The 14,707-nt window shown below is 44.7% G+C and overlaps 1 protein-coding gene across 1 annotated transcript; it reads right to left on the minus strand.

Moving 5' to 3' along the window:
* Window positions 1–4,149: 4,149 nt before the first annotated feature.
* On the minus strand, window positions 4,150–14,097 carry TNFSF4 (TNF superfamily member 4). Its single transcript, XM_026796554.2, has 3 exons — window positions 13,906–14,097; window positions 7,013–7,055; window positions 4,150–4,525 (listed from the first exon to the last, which is right to left on the minus strand). Exons 1-3 carry the CDS (start codon window positions 14,095–14,097, stop codon window positions 4,188–4,190), a joined length of 573 nt encoding a protein of 190 aa, XP_026652355.1. The 3' UTR covers window positions 4,150–4,187.
* Window positions 14,098–14,707: the final 610 nt, after the last annotated feature.

Consider the following 14,707-nt stretch of genomic DNA (forward strand, 5'->3'; position numbering starts at 1 on the left):
ATCCCATCCTGCTCTGCCTCACCTTCCGCAGCTCCTTCTCCCCCAGGGCTGGCCGTGGCTCTCACATCAGCTGTGTCACCCTTAACGTCAGCCAGGAGAGATGGGAAATGTGAAAAATGCCCAGTTTATCATTGGCTTTTTGCAAATATTAAAATAAATATTGTATGTGTTATGTCAGAAATTTATGCTTAGTTAGTATTAAGTTAGTATTAATTTTCTTAAGTAGTGTGTTAAATATAGTTTTAGGTTTTAACATAATGTTAAAATAGACACTATGGTATGGAAGATATTTTCTTTAAAGAAAGGACTCACAGTGAGATAGCAGCCACAGGAGACCTGAATTTTCAGAGAAAGAGAATTTATTACCCCATTATCAGAAGAAGACACCATTAGGATCCAGAGGGAGAAGCTGACACTGCCCAGCCAGAATTCTGTGTTTGAATGGAATTTATGCATCATGTATGAGGTGTATGAATATGCAACAGGCTGTTCCTTTTAAGGGTTAATCCTCTGTTAATGTGAGTCCTTTTTTGGGCTTATGCTACCCAGAAAAGATACCTGGACTGTCCATAACTCTTTGTTTTTATTTTCTCACATTATCCTAATCCAAATTGTCCAAATTTTTCTTACTCTAATTATATTACTATTTTTATAACCATTTCATTACTATTAAACTTTTAAAATTTTAAAAACGAGTGATTGGCATTTTTCACAAAAGGTTTATTAAACCTTATCAAAAATACAACAGAAGACCGAATAGAGAAAATATGACAGAATTTTTCCCACCATGTGCTCACCCTCACAATGGAGGTATCGCCTTTTAACCCTTCAGCCCCTCCCAAAGTTCTGTCCATTGACCCCTTCTTTGCTGTCCAGTGGTGGAAATCAATTCCTTAAACCTTGACTGGAGGTCGGTTGCTGCCACAGTGACAAGATGTCCCTCCCAAATGTCCCAACTTCAGCTGTCTCTTGATGACAACACAAGGTGGTAAAACAGAATTAAGAATCTGTAAAATTTTTCTTAACCTATAGACCTGATATTTGTCTGTTAATTGTATTACTCATCTGTCACAGAGGACACACCACAAACCCCCTTTCCGTGACTGTAAGCACAGGAAAATGAATGTGCTGCCCCTCTGTAGTCAGGGATTGTCTCCAGGAGCTGCCCTGCACTTCCACAGCCCTGGCTTCAGGATGTCCTGGGGGCGCTGGCCTGGCTGAGCAGAGCTGTAAGGTGAGACTCAAGCACCATCTGTGAGCTCCTGCAAGGTCCTAACAACCCCAGCAACAAAAATGGATGTTTCTCATATCAAAGAGTGTTGGAACCCAGGGCATTCCTCTGGCTGCCCCTGGCAAGGAGCTCAGAGACCCTGGCACAGAGTCACAAACACCTGTGCCTTTGATTTTAGCCCATGGAAACAATTACTAACTCTGTGTGAAGAGTTAGAAGCCACAAGAGTTTGAGTAGAATGATAGTGAATTTGTCACAGGGTGAAAAAGTAGAATTTTGGGGATTTAGAATGGGGGTTCAAGAGGCAAGATGGAGGAATCTGGGAGTGTCCTGTTCTTCTTCTCCTTCTTGTCCTCCATCTTCTGCTGGGATGGTGACAATTCTGGATTGGTTTAGAGTAGAGACAGACTGTCTAACATAGGTGATAGGTATTGGAAAATTATTGTAAATAAAGCACATGTAGTTCTTAGTATAAAAAGGTGACACCACCCCAAGGGCAGGGACTGTGCCACAACCCGACCTGCTGGACAGATCTCAGCAGGTCAGAGAAAGAATGGAACAGATCAGAGAAAATAAACAACCTTGAAAACCAGAGCTGAGGAATCTCAACTTCTCCTTCAAGCATGGGGCTGGGAAAAAAAGACTCTTTAACACCTCAGGAGCCATTTCAGCAACACAAATCCAACAAAAGAGACTTTTAACCTGGTGGAAGAAAGGGGTCTCTGGATACAAACAAAAGCTGAGGGCTTGGAAACTTACTGATGAGGACAGCCAGTCCATCTAGCAATCAATGTTGGGAGTTGAATCATTCCAACCTTTATTTCAGGGCAAGTGCAGGTGTATGTATAGGTCAGTGGGATCAGTGAGAGAAATGCCCTCTCCTGCTCTAAACAAGAAGAAAGGGTGCAGCCTTCCAGAGAAAAAATCCATTTGTGCTCTCCAGGCTTCATCTTTCTTGCTGTGCTGTCCAGCCCTGCACACACCACTGGCATGGCCTGCCCTGTGTTAGCATCAGCCCTGCACACCCTCCTGGAGAGCTGAAACAAAAGCTGAACTGTAAAAAAAGGAAGTATGTGAAAATTTCATACAGTTTCCATAGCCCAGGAAGTGTCTGCTCAAACACTGAATGCATCATTCACCAGGCACTTCCAACCTCCTCCTCCCCCAGCCACCACCTCCAAGGGACACCACAAACCCAAATGTTGCAAAGGAAAAATTTATTATTTTTAGGAAGAGAAACACATTCTCAGTTCTGCTGGGGAGTGTGACAATCCCCAGCCTCAGGGCAGAGTGCAGCTGCCTTCAGTCCCCGTGGTGGTGAGCGTGGCCAGTTAAAAACCCAAAATATCCCTTGATGATGAGCATCCTGTGAGTGCAATTCAGCCACAGCTTCTCAGTGAGAGGAGAGAAGATGCTGCATGAGTTGAGTGCTTCAGCCAGCTTCCCCTGAGGCCCTGGCCTGGCCCAGGTGGGAAGCTCCTCATCCTAAAGGCCAGGAAAGCTCTCCAAGGCCTGGAGCATGTCCTTAGCTGCCTGTGGCACCTGAGTCTGCTGGAGTGCTCAGCATGAGTGTGTCAGTCCAGGTCTGGGTCTGCAAAGCAGGACCAGCCCAGAGCATTGGGAGCATTTTCAAAGAGGAGTTCAGTGCTGACAGCCTGGTCTGAGCCCTTCTCAGTGTTTCTAAGCAATCTGATGTAACATTCTTATGCCCATCATTTAAATACATAAATACTTCTGACAAAAGACCTTGGGGTGTGCAGCCAGCAGCGACACACTGAAATGTTGGTGGAGTTCTTTGGGAGACACCAAGTCAAAACCTGACAGGTGGTTAAAATCTGAGTTCTTTGGGAGACACCAAGTCACAACCTGACAGGTGGTTAAAATCTGAGTTCTTTGGGAGACACCAAGTCAAAACCTGACAGGTGGTTAAAATCTGCCTTGCTGCAAGCAAAAACCCCCCAGGCTGGCTGTGCTGGGCTCAGAGGCTGCCTGAAGCATGGGCAGGGCCTGTCTGAGCTGGATGAGCAGGGATGAGCAGCCCAAGGTCTCTGAGGTGTGCCTGGTGCCCCGTGGAGGCTGTGCCTGGCAATCTCTGGTGCACACCTGTGGGACAAAGCCATGAGAACCATCAGGGTGCTCCCTGAGGAAAGGATGCTCACACCTGCAGCTTCCACCTGGTCTGTCAGAGAGAGGTCACCACATCCAGCAGTCTTCATGTTTGCCCAAATTTTATGTGCCTGGATCACTTTTGGGTCAAGCCAGTGTGTGTGTGTGTGCTTGAAGGACATTTTCCTGTGAGGCCTTGCAGCAGATATTCCTTGGGCTCAGGCTTCAGCAGCCTGCAGACAGCTGGAACAGCTCTGCTCTCAAAGGCTGCTCCCCAAAACTCCACAGTCAGTGCTCCTGCTGCCCAGGGCCGTCCTGTCAGCTCATTTCCACACTCCACCTTCTTTCACAGCCCTTCCTCTCATCTGGCTCACTCCAAAGGCATTCCCTGCTGCCTCTTCCCTGCTTCCATCTTGCCAGGCAGATTTGTGCTCCTCCTGCTCCAAGTGGCTTCAAGACACTTGAGGTATCTTCCTGACTCACCAGACTTTTATTTGAGAAAAAAAAACAACACATTTCTACTATATACAGACACTTGTCAAGTAAATAGAGAATCCTGGGGTTTCTCTGAATATGAGCTAAGCTTGAGTGACTTTCTTTGGCTTTCATTTCTGTTCTTCTCAAGAGCTCCACGCATCCCTTTCCCCAGTGTTGGGTAGCTCCATCCTGGGTAGCAACTCAGCTGCACAGAGCTCCAAAGAGGCGAGTCTTGCACTAAATAAAGCCTGTGGTCCATCTGCATTCCCTGTGGTCCATCTGCACTCCCAGCCCAGGGAGGGCTCTAGAGCAGTCTGCCCATACAAGTCTCGGTGGGGAAGGCCGTGCTTTCCATGCTGCTCCAGCCCTGCAGCTAGGACTTGCTGTCAGCCACTAACACCAGGCTGAGGGTCAGGTCCCAGAGGGTGGCGTTGGAGCTGGTCCACAGCGTGATGCTGTTCTGCTCAAACAGGTAGAGCACCGTGGTGAGGTTCACTGTGCTCTCGCTGCCCTGCACAATCTGCTCCCACAGGACGCTGCTGCTGCCCTGCAGGGTCAGGTTCAGCCAGTTCTCCTCCTTCTCCAGGATGACGGTGCCCCTGAGGGACAGCAGGTAGAGGCCGTCACAAGGGACAAGGACGGAGCCGTTCCGGATCTGGATGGGCCCCGATTCTGCTGAGAGGTTCACGGCTGCTCCCCTGGTGGTCCTGCCTGCAATGCAAGGAGGCAGAGGTGATGCCCTGGGGACAAATGGCTACTAGGAAATGGACTGGTTTATGTCAAAAATGCGTATTTTATGATTGGCTTTTCACAAATATCAAGATGAATATGATATGTGTTGTGTTAAAAAGTCATGGTGTATTAATTCTCTTAAGTAGTCTGTTAAATATAGTGTTAGGTTATAACAAAATGTTAAAATAGAAACTATGCTATGGAAGATACTTTTTCTAAAGAAAGGATTCCCACCAAGATAGCAGCCACAGGACACCTGAATCTTTCAGAGAAAGAGAATTTATTGCTCCATTATCAGAAGAAATTAAATTCTTCCCACCTTGCTTGGGCAGGATGACACCGTCAGGATTCAGAGGAAGAAGCTGACACTGCCCAGACAGAATCCTCTGTTAGAATGGAATTTATGCATCATGGATGAGATGTATGAATATGCAAGAGTCTGTTGCTTTTAATCCTCTGTTAACATGGGTCCTTTTTTGGGCTTATTTTGCCCAGATAGAGGTACCCAGACTGTCCTTAACTCTTTGCTCTTATTGTCTCATATTGTCTTAATCCAAATTGTCCAAAGTTTTATTACTCTATTTTTACTATTAAACTTTTAAAAATTTTAAAAACAAGTGATTGGCATTTTTCACAGTTCACACCTCCTGACTGCAGAGAAGATGGAAAAATATTTAAAAAAAAAAGGGGGAGAGTAAAACAGAGAACACGGCAGATCAATGTGAGAAATGGATTTGTAGAGAATTCTCAAAGCCTAACAAGAGACTCACATAGCATACATCTGCATACAAAGTCTGAAATAAAAAATACTAATTTAGAAATACCATAGAATAAGAGAAACATTGTTGAGAAAGAAATAAAACTAGAAACAAGTTTCAAAAGATAGCCTTCCAAATAAGACTAAATGCTTTAGAGGAATAAAACTATGAAAAATACATTGTAGTAAAACCCACAAAGAGTAATTTTAGGTTATTAACTTTAAAGCATTTACAACATAGTGTAACAAAAACTAATAAACCAAGAAACATGTAATATATTGTAATTAAGAAATAATTAGGTTTTAATTATAATAACAGAAATTATAACGTCTGTATTGTCTCATCCTTCACATAAGACTAAAAATAAAATAAAAGTTTTTAAAACACCTGTCATTTACTCCATCTTTAAGTCAAAAAAAAGCTTAATCCAACAAACCAGAGTTAGAATATTATCTACCATGGCCAGACATCATCCACCATGGAAATTTACAGCTGACCACTCTTGACCAAGCTGTGCCTTTTGGCACATGGTTTATGTGGATTGCTCCTCCAAATTTTTATTTATGCACAATTTACTTACTCTGTGTCTTAGAATACAGAAAAATACAGCAAGTAAAGCATCACTGTGAGTTTAGAAAGACCAGGTTCATAAAAAGAACAGGACAATTAAGACAGTAAATAAGATGAGGAAAAGGCACCCAGAGCTGGATGCCAAAAAGTGCTTTTTGTTGAGATGCTGGTAACATAAGCCTTTGTCTTAGGGTTTGTTGTGGGTTTTTGTTCTTTTGTTTGGGTTTTTTTTCTAGAAGACAAGACAAAAGAGCAGCAAAGAGACAGAAGCAGAAGGAACTAATTAATACAGAGCAGAAAAAGGAGAAATCAAACAGGAACTTGGCAAGAAAGGTTTTTAGGTGGAACGGAGAGCCGCGGTTCCCATCTCTGTGCCGCAGTCCTGTTCTCTCAGCGCAGCAGCTGAAACCCCTGGGGCACCCAGGGGCTCTGCAGGCAGGGAGCACAGCCCCTCTGGGCTGGGGACCAATTCTCAAGCTTTTCCTTCCAAAGGACATGAGTTTCTATTAGGCCGGGCTCCCTGCTGCCTTGCGCTTTTAGCTGAAAGCGAAACCGTCGATAATATTTTCAGTATTATTTAAAAAGTTTTACTGATTGGTTTTATCTCTGAGGTGTGACACCAGACAAAGCCCCAGCATGGCTGGCACGCAGAGCAGCACATCTGATACGGTGTGTGCTCTCACCCACTCCTCCTGAGGAAATCATTTACATTTTTCATAAATCAGGAAACCATTGACTTGCTTTAGAAAAACCCAAGAGCGTGCTGCGTGCATTCAGCAAATTGTCAAAAATTACTTTCTTGTTCATTCACAGAGCGAAAGAGCGGTCTGGGAGGCAGGTGAGGGCTGCAGGGATCCATGCAGATTTTCAGCTTTTGTTGTCCTGCTCTGGGAAAACCCAACTGTTTGATTTTGTCCCCTCGCAGCCGTGGGGCGGGCTTGGCCCCTGTCCCCTGACAGCTCTCAGAGAAACAGCCAGCACTGTGGCACCTGAGAGCCATTTGGGTGTTTTGGGGGCCACAGGATACCACGGAGGTCCCTGGGGACCGTGGGAGGGTGGGGATCCTTCCCAGTGTGCCGGGGATGTGGGTGCTGCACTGGGATCATCCAGGGTCCCCCAGGGTCCCCCCAACACCCACCTGAGTATCGGATGTGGGTCCACAGCACTTTGTCGCTCTGGGGCTGGAAAGCAGAGCAGAAAAATCCTCGTTAGGGCACCGGGTGGCACCTCCCTACTGCTGCTGCCCTTTCATTGCCCTGCCAGGACCTTTCAGTCCCTGCAGGGACAAAGCAGCGCCAAGGGCACTGCAGGAGCCTGGGCACAGAGCTGCTGCCAGCCAGCCCCCATGGGCTCGGGGTATGGCATTAACATGGAATATTAGTTCAGTATTATGGAATACTAGTTCATTATTATAGACTGTTACTTCATTATTATGGAATATTAGTTCGTTATTATGGAATACTATTTCAATATTACAGAATTTTATTTCATTGTTATAGAATACTATTTCATTTTTATAGAATATTATTTCATTATTATAGAATATTATTTCATTATTATAGAATATTAATTCATTATTAATTAAGAATACTATTCATTATTATAGAATTTTATTTCATTATTATAGAATACTATTTCATTATTAGAGAATACTATTTCATTATTATAGAATATTATTTCATTTTAGTTCATTATTATAGAATACTCTTTCATTATTATGGAATACTAGTTCATTATTATGGAATACTACTCCATTATTATATAATTTTATTTCATTATTATAGAATATTAGTTCAGTATTACACAATGCTATTTCGATATTATATATTTTATTTCATTATTATGGAATATTAGTTCATTATTATACAATATTAGTTCATTATTACAGAATACTAGTTCATTATTATGAAATATTGGATCATTCTTATCGAATATTATTTCAATATTATATAATTTTTATTTCATTATTATAGAACAGCATTTCATTTTTATGGAATATTATTTCATTATTATAGAATATTATTTCATTATTATGGAATACTATTTCATTATTATAGAATACTATTTCATTATTATATAATTTTATTTCATTATTATAGAATATTAGCTCAGTATTACAGAATACTATTTCAATATTATATAATTTTATTTCATTATTATGGAATATCATTTCATTATACTATTTCATTATTATGGAATAGTATTTCATTATGATATAATTTTATTATATTATAATATTTTTATATTATTATTATGTAATAAAAGAGCAAGCAGCAAGGAAAACATAAAAGATATTTCTCTACCTATCCTAAAATACCCTAATTCCAAAAAACCCCACTACTTTTAACCTTCATCCATTAAAAAAACTTCCAAAACTTTAAAATAAATTAAAATCTACAAATATATAAAGTAAATAATAACATAACATATTATATCTATTATATATATTATATATATGACAAAAATTAAAAAATCAATTTTTCATATAAAATATAAAAATCAAAATATATAAAATTAACAAGCAATAAAGTAATAAGTTATAGATTTATTTATAAACTAATAATTTATAATGTTAATAAGTCAATGAATTAATAATTCATAAATTAATAAATATATAAATAAATGTATAAATTAAAACAAAATAAAATTTTTTGAACATTATCTAATATCCTTCTTATTCTTCATCTACTCCATTTTCTACAAAATTAAAAGCACAAAATAATTAATTTTAAAAAACACAATACAAATATGACATATATAAACAAAAATCATTAATTATTAATAAAAATTAAAATAAAATACATTTTAAAAATTAATTAAACAAAATAACTTTAAAACCACTTATATCTCTATAACTTTTAATTCATTCTCTTGATACACTAAATCTAAAATATAAACAACACACAAAACTTCTAATAAAAAACAAACAAAAAGGGCAGAGCAGGGGCCAGGCTGCTGTGCCAACCCCCTGCAGGGCACCAGGACTGGGTACAGGAATGTGCCCTTTGCTAACAGAGTGACAAAACTGTCCTTTGTCCCCTTAGAAAGGAAATAAGCCTAAAAGTTTATTTCCTCAATTAGGTGAAAAGATATCTCATAGGACTTGGGGGACTTCAAACTTAAGGATAGTAAATTGAATAGGAGCCAAAAAATCTTGCTTGAGCAAAATAGAAAAAGAAGAGAATAAGGAAACTTTTGTGAGGTGTTTTACCAGGGGCAAGGACCTCTTGCACCTGGCTCAGTTTTTTTCTGTAAAGAGTTTTGTTATTTTGCCTTTTATTGAAAACTTTTTGTTTCCAACACTGCCACCGGAGCCATCCTGCTGATTTGATGCCTTCTGAGGTAGCTGAGCTACCTTGGGTGTGAAACTGATCTCCAAGATCCCATGAGAGCCCTGTTCCAGGTGGGTCTGCCTTTGGGGCTCCGTGCACTTTGGCTCAGGCCCTTACTGGATCTGTGGGTCCCTCAAAGGCTCCTCAGTGCACTGGGATGGGTTTTAAATGGACCAGAGCACCTTTGCTATGTGAAAGAGTTGGGCTCGTTCAGTGTGGAGAAGGAAAAGCTTTAGGGAGAGCTTAAAGCACTTTGGAGAACCTAAAGAGGCTACAAGAGAGTTGGAGAGAGAATTTGACAAGGGCTTGGAGTGATGATGGTTTTAAAATGACAGAGGGCAGGTTTAGGTTAGGTATTAGGAAGAAATCCTTCCTAATTTTGGTGGTGAGGCATTGGTGAGGGTGCCCAGAGAAGCTGTGGATGCTCCATCCCTGGAAGTGCTCAAGGCCAGGCTGGAAGGGACTTGGGGCAGCCTGTGACAGTGGCAGGTGTCCCTCTCTGCTTATGGCAGAGGGTTGGAAAGAGATTATCTTCATGGTGCCTTCCAGCCTAAATCATTCTGTGACCCTGTGATTTGTATTTTATGAATGTAACAGAGGAAGCGAATGCAAATATACAAGTGTGTATTTTAATGCTCAGATATGCAAAACACCAAGTTTGATTTTTAAATCTGAACTTGGCATCTAGAACTTGCCTCTCATCATAACCACAAGAGACCCAAATCTGCAGTCTCTACAGAACCACAAATCTTCAGCCTTTGGCCTGATTAAAGGGTGAATCTTGGGCTCTGTGCTCTGTGTTCTTCTCCTTACCTGTGCCAAAGGCTCCCTAAGGGAGAAGGGGTGCTGTGAGATGGGGATGGGGCTGGGGCTGGCTTCCATGGATTTGGGGTTGGTGGCACAGGGGGACAGGGAAAGTGCAGGGTGTGAGCACAGAGTGTGAGCACAGAGTGTGTGCAGGGTGTGTGCAGGGTGTGAGCACAGGGTGTGAGCAGGGTGTGAGCACAGTGTGTGTGTGCAGGGTGTGAGCACAGAGTGTGAGCAGGGTGTGAGCACAGAGTGTGCAGGGTGTGAGCACAGAGTGAGTGTGTGCAGGGTGTGTGCTGGGTGTGAGCACAGAGTGTGAGCACAGAGTGTGCTGGGTGTGAGCACAGGGTGTGTGCAGGGTGTGAGCACAGTGTGCAGGGTATGAGCACAGAGTGAACAGGGTGTGAGCACTGAGTGTGTGTGCTGGATGTGAGCACTGAGTGTGTGCAGGGTGTGAGCACAGGGTGTGTGCACAGAGTGTGAGCACAGTGTGTGTGCAGGCTGTGAGCACAGAGTGTGTGTGCAGGGTGTGAGCAGGGTGTGAGCACAGAGTGTGTGTGCAGGGTGTGAGCAGGGTGTGAGCACAGGGTGTGAGCACAGGGTGTGAGCACAGAGTGTGCTGGGTGTGAGCACAGGGTGTGAGCACAGGGTGTGTGCAGGGTGTGAGCACAGAGCAAGCAGGGTGTGAGCACAGTGTGCAGGGTGTGAGCACAGAGTGTGTGTGCAGGGTGTGAGCACAGGGTGTGAGCACAGAGTGTGTGTGCAGGGTGTGAGCACACAATGTGAGCGCAGCCTCTCCGCAGGTTCGGGGCAGGCAGGGGGAGGCTGCGGAGCTGGGAGCGCTCAGTGCCGGGCTGAGGAGGGAGCCGCAGCTGGCAAAGCTGCTCTGGCACCCTCTAGTGCTGCCTCGGCTGCTGCTCCGTGCCCGCGGGGCTGGGACCGCTCGCACACACAAGATCCATCGCCCGTGAGTAGCTGGAGCTGCCTCCCTTGGCATCACCGCCCCTTCCCACTGCCTCCGCTCCGGTCTCACGCCTGATCTCCCTCCTAATGCACAAGCATTTCTCTCCTGCCTCACACAGCCGGGATTGCCAGGTAGTTTCTCAACAAGACTAGAACAAAGCGCTGAGCACATGTCTGGGGTCACACAAGGTCTGCCACCATCTGTGTGATCTGGCCACTGATGGACAGGGTGTAGCCAACATTGACAAACTTGTTGCATTTATAAGAATACGGACCCCATTGGCACTAAAGCAAATTGCCTGGTTTATGTATCTCTTGCAGTTACTGTGTGCTCTCAGAGCTCTGTGCAGCTGCCTACTGGTAAATCCTGCTGAGGACACCACGTACTGGTGGCACTGTTATTGACCTTTGTTTCTCTGCTCTGCCTTCGCAGGGCATGAGGAAATGTGCCAGGAGGGCTGAGGACACGGATCTGCTTCTTCCTGACAGCCTCAGGTTCCCCTGTGCCATTTACACCCTCCACAGACCCTCCCTGCCTGCTCTGGATCCCCAAACAGGGACTCTGCTGGCTGGGACACCGTCCAGGGCCACCCCACCTGGCACAATTTCAGGAATAAGCACAAACCTCAGGGGCTGGCTGAGCCTGTGTCACACACGGAGGTGTCTCACAGGTGGCAGGTGACACTGCCCTGGAAGTGGGGCTGCACCTTCTCCTCGCCATGGTCAGGGATTTCACCTCCCAAGCGAGAGGAAAGCTGTGGCAAGAGAAGGCAATTCCAGCAGATGCAAAAGCAGATTATCAGCGACCTTTTTATTAACTTCCTCATTTGGAAATCTCAGCTGGGGTTTGTTCTCCTAGCAGCACCATGACAGAAATGAGATCACTGTCCCTTTTCGCTAAGCACAGTCCAGGCTGCAGATGCTGCCTATGCTGAGGATGGGCCATGACATTATTCAGGCTCTGTTTTCACAGAACAGTCTAGGAGGGATTTTTTTAATAGCTGTGTTTCCACAAGGACTATGGAAAGGAATCAAATACAGTGTCTCTGTGAAAACACACACACAGTTATTCCCTTGAAAATAAAGTTAGCATTGCCCTCTGCACCTTGGAGGGCAGGGAGAGCCCCTCATTCACTCCATGGGCAGCACCCCAAGCCTGCCTCTCTCACACTGCTGTGCCCTAATTTCACAAATATCCCTAAACTTCCCCAAAAGCCCAGTCAGATCCGAGCTGCTGCCCCTCCAGGAGACATTTGTGTGGCCAGTTCATGGTTATCCAGCTGAGCCCTGTGGCTGCACTGCAATGAAATCTCCCCATGTGCCACTCCTGCACAGAGCAGGGCACTCCAAACAGGACACCAGGCTTATCTGGTAAAACAACACAAATAATAGTCCTAACCCTGTGGTTAGCAAGTGTTTCAAACTGAAAAGGTCCTTTGGGGATTCTCAGGACCTGGATTTCTCATCTGTTGCCATTGCCGCTCCTGGAGCCCCTGTTTCAGTTATTTCTGTTGAGGAAGAAAAGCTCCAGAATGTTCTGTGTCCCCGGGGCTGCTGCTGCTCCCTTGGGCTTGCAAGGCTCCCAGGCAGCAATGCGGGGCCCTGCTCTCTTCCTCTGGAGCATTTTTCCAGAGGAGCCAGATGCTGGGAGATGCTCAGAGTGTGAGCTGGGAGAGGTTCCTGCACCCTGAGCACTGGGATTTTGTGCCCTCCTCTGCTGCCTTGCAGTGCAATCCTCTCTCCCAAGGCAGGGCAAGGAGCAGAGGGCTGACCTGGTTGATAAGAGTTATCTTTCAGTGTTATCTGGATGGTGTTCTGCAGTTTAATCGCCCCTGTGAGCCTCAGGGCAGGGGCAGCTGTGCAGAGCACAGGGTTTCATTGAGCAGCATGAGGAGCAGGAGGCCATGGGTACATTGCCTGCCTTCCTTCTGTGCCCAGCCTGGGTGGGAGGAGAGCAGGAACTGGGCTAAAACAAAGCACAACAAGCTTTAAAGTGGTGCAGAGCTCCTGGAGAAGGAGTGGGAGGAGAAGTTGCAGCTCTGAAGCAGCAGTGAGGGGTTGTTGACAATCCAGCAGCCTGCGGGCACGTGAGAGAGGCAAACCAACCCATCTTTGCTGAGCTTGTGTGGAGCACTGTGAGCCCCAAGCACTTCTGGCATTTGTCCTGCTTGCTCTGGTGCTTTGGGCACACAGAGCTCTCCCTGCACACCCCAGCCCTGCTCAGGCAGGCACAGAAGGAGCTGTGGCTCCCAACCCAGGCTGAGAGCACCCAAAGGTGTCAGGAGGTCCTGCTAGAGCTGTCCCAAGGGTGACTTGCTTTCTCACACATCTTCTTGCCTTTTAGCACACTCTGCAAGTTCAGGAGGGGTTTATGAGCACACTGGGTTGTCATTCACACACTCAGTCTCATTCAGTTAAATGGAAATATGCACAAGTCACTGCAGAGAGGGGCAAGAGTGGGAGGGAGTGAGACCTCTCTCCCCAGGGTCAGTGTAAAAAGCATTCTTGGAACAGTCACTCTGCTGGAAACTTGGGCCCAAACCCTGCACTGGGACACACTGAATGTCATTTTGAAGGCAGGCAATTGAAATAAAAATAAAATAAATTTTTTAAAAATATACTATCATACAGAAGGGATTAAAAACTTGAATAGGGATAGGGATAGACTGAAGAGCTTTTTCTTTTCTTAAAAGAAAAATAAAATAAAATAAGCCTATGGAAAGCTTTGGGCAACACTGAATGTCATTTTGAAGACAGGCAATATAAATAAAAATAAAATAAATTTTAAAAAATATACTATCATACAGAAGGGATTAAAAAGGGATAGGGATGAACTTAGAAGGTTTTTTCTTTTCTTAAAACAAAAAAGAAAAGAAGCCTATGGAAAGATTTTCAGGGCAGCAGGCAGAGGCTGGAGCTGAGCTCTTACCTTGGAGGGCCGCAGGAAATGCACTCCCAGGTAGATGAGGCAGGCGAGCAGCAGAACCCACTGAGCCAGGGCAGAGATGAGGTGCAGCGAGCTCCTGGCCTGCCCTCCCTGCCACAGCCTCCCCTCCTGCTCTGCTGCCTCCCTCGGCTGCTCCAGCTGCTGCCCCGGCTCAGCGTCCGTCTGTCCGTCCATGCCAGCCCCCCCTTCCATCCCAGGGGCCTGGCTGGGAGCAGGGCTGGCAGGGAGCTCCTGTCCCAGAGCAGAGATGAAGTGAAGGCAGAGCCTTCAGGAGATTGCTTTATGCACACAGAAGCAGGCGGGGGAACTTCTTTGTGACTAATCTAAATTTCCCCTTCCTTCCTTTCTTTCTTTCTTTCTTTTCTTTATTTTTTTTTAATTTTTTTTTTTTTGGTTTTCTGTGTGAATGTGGGGGCTGATTTATTGCATCCCAGTTCAGTTTTGAGTAAGGAGAGGTGTTTATGTCTTTCATAGCCTCAACTGTGGATGTGTTGATATGTGTTCTTTCCAATAATAACGAAGAGTTGGGTGGACAGTGCTTGTCTTCTCTCAGTCTTTTTTGAGTAAAACCTCTCACCTCTCTGCTCACCCTCAGGTAGAGAGTTTTACAGGGCTGGCTCTCTCCTTTCTAGCATTCTGTATTGCTCCTGAAATCTCTTTTCTGTAAAGAAGCAATGATTAGGGAAGGATGTGGGACAGGTGGAGAGCATAAGGCATTGGAGAGAAAACATTCACTTCCCTTTTCACAATTTTCTTCTGCTTTTAAAACCTTGGGATGCTGTGC

The sequence above is a fragment of the Zonotrichia albicollis genome, chromosome 8, assembly GCF_047830755.1.
Source record: "Zonotrichia albicollis isolate bZonAlb1 chromosome 8, bZonAlb1.hap1, whole genome shotgun sequence".
NCBI classification, from domain to species: domain Eukaryota; kingdom Metazoa; phylum Chordata; class Aves; order Passeriformes; family Passerellidae; genus Zonotrichia; species Zonotrichia albicollis.